This window comes from Talpa occidentalis, unplaced genomic scaffold (genome assembly GCF_014898055.3).
Source record: "Talpa occidentalis isolate TD23 unplaced genomic scaffold, MPIMG_talOcc4v2.1 talOcc4.12, whole genome shotgun sequence".
Classification (NCBI taxonomy): domain Eukaryota; kingdom Metazoa; phylum Chordata; class Mammalia; order Eulipotyphla; family Talpidae; genus Talpa; species Talpa occidentalis.
The window spans coordinates 44,989,867-44,991,652 of NW_023601212.1; the positions used below are offsets into that span (position 1 = coordinate 44,989,867).

Genomic DNA, 1,786 nt, shown 5'->3' on the forward strand with positions numbered 1-1,786 from the left:
AAAGACAGCTGATGCAAATGCAAAAGGGTGTTTATTACGGGCTCGAGTCCGGGCCCACGGCACCTACCAACGCAGTGGCAGATAGCGAGAGCCCCGAACAGAGGAAGCAGGGGTCAATTATAGGGTCACAAGCAGCGCGAATTTTGAAAGAAGCTGGCAATTACTCATTGGCTACTACAAAGGCATTTTGGCGCGCACGGTTATAGTTTCAAACTGATTGGACGGTTAGTGATGCTGTCCCATTTATGGATAGGACTGCCCTCATTGCAGCTAGGGTGGTCTGCCTTTTCGTCACCCAGTGGAGTGAGGGTTGTGACTATTGAAACTATCTCCGGAATGCGGCTGGACAAAGACTAACACCTCAAGGTGGAGGATATACAAAATGGTGAAACCTCGGCTAAGCTTGGTTCCACACTCATAAGCAAGGAATCTTGAGACAAAGGACACTACCAGGCAAGGGCTCTTTCTCAGCTGAAGAGTTTAACAAGGGCCTGCTTTATGTCCTTGTTCCTCAGACTGTAGATGAAGGGGTTCAGCATGGGTGTGACCACAGTGTACATCACTGAGGCTATTGCACTTTCCCTGGGGTTTTCGGTAGCAGCAGAACTGAGATACACTCCAAGTCCTGTACCATAGAACAAGGAGACAACTGAGAGGTGAGACCCACATGTGGAAAAGGCTTTACACTTGCCACTAGCTGATGAGATTCTTAAAACAGAGGCTATAATCTTAGAGTAAGAGAAGAGTATGCCAGTGAGAGGAATGATATCCAGAAGTCCTGCTGCTAAGTACAATACTAGCTCATTGAGCAAAGTATCAGAACAAGCAAGTTGGATCATCTGATTAAGTTCACAAAAGAAGTGAGGGATTTCCACTGGTGTGCAAAAAGACAGTCGTAAAATCATTAAGGTATGTAATAGAGAATCCAGAATACTCAATAACCAGGAGGCAATAAGCAGGACACCACAGAACTTGGGGTTCATGATGACCATGTAGTGCAGGGGGTGGCAGATGGCCACAAACCGATCATAAGCCATCACTGTCAAGAGGAAGTTGTCTAATCCTGCAAAAAGCATGAAAAAGTACATCTGGCTAAGGCAGCCTTCAAATGTAATGACTTTGCTCTGCATCTGGATGTTGAGCAGCATCTTTGGGATAATGGTGGAAGTGAAACAGATGTCAGTAAAAGATAAGTTGGAAAGAAAGGAGTACATACGGGTGTGGAGATGGGAGTCCATGATTATGGCCAGGATGATGAGAAGATTTCCAATGAAAGTAATCAGGTACATAGAGAGGAATAGCCAAAAGAGGAGAGGCTGCAGTCTTGCTTCTTGGGAGAGTCCTAATAGGATAAATTTTGAAGCAAGAGTTTGATTTCCTGATTCCATGTAGCTGAGGAAATTTCTGGATAATAAACAACAGTAATAGAAGTTTAGACACAAACATTTATCAATAACTTAACATATAATTTATTTTTATTTTAAATGCTCTTAATTAATAAACATATATAATCTATATAGATTTACAGTCTGAAATATCTAGAAATTTCATGATTGATTGATAATCTTTATAACTTTTCTTGAGTTGAAAAAGAAGAGTCATCCTTATATCTACTCCAGACATTTTTCCAAAGCATATTTCTTGTCCAAATTTACTAAGATTTTTTTTCTGTACAACAGATTGTTTTGACCAGTTTTTCCCAAGTGTTGTTAAAGGCACTGGTAACAGCACGAAATTCAATTTTGAAAATGCAGCACATATTAAAAAAGCTAGCAACAACAAATGT

At 41.1% G+C, this 1,786-nt stretch overlaps 1 protein-coding gene across 1 annotated transcript; it reads right to left on the minus strand.

The window, feature by feature from the left end:
- Positions 1–467: 467 nt before the first annotated feature.
- LOC119242223 (olfactory receptor 7A5-like) lies at positions 468–1,388 on the minus strand. Its single transcript, XM_037507968.1, has one exon. It carries the CDS (start codon positions 1,386–1,388, stop codon positions 468–470), a length of 921 nt encoding a protein of 306 aa, XP_037363865.1.
- Between the last annotated feature and the right edge of the window lie 398 nt (positions 1,389–1,786).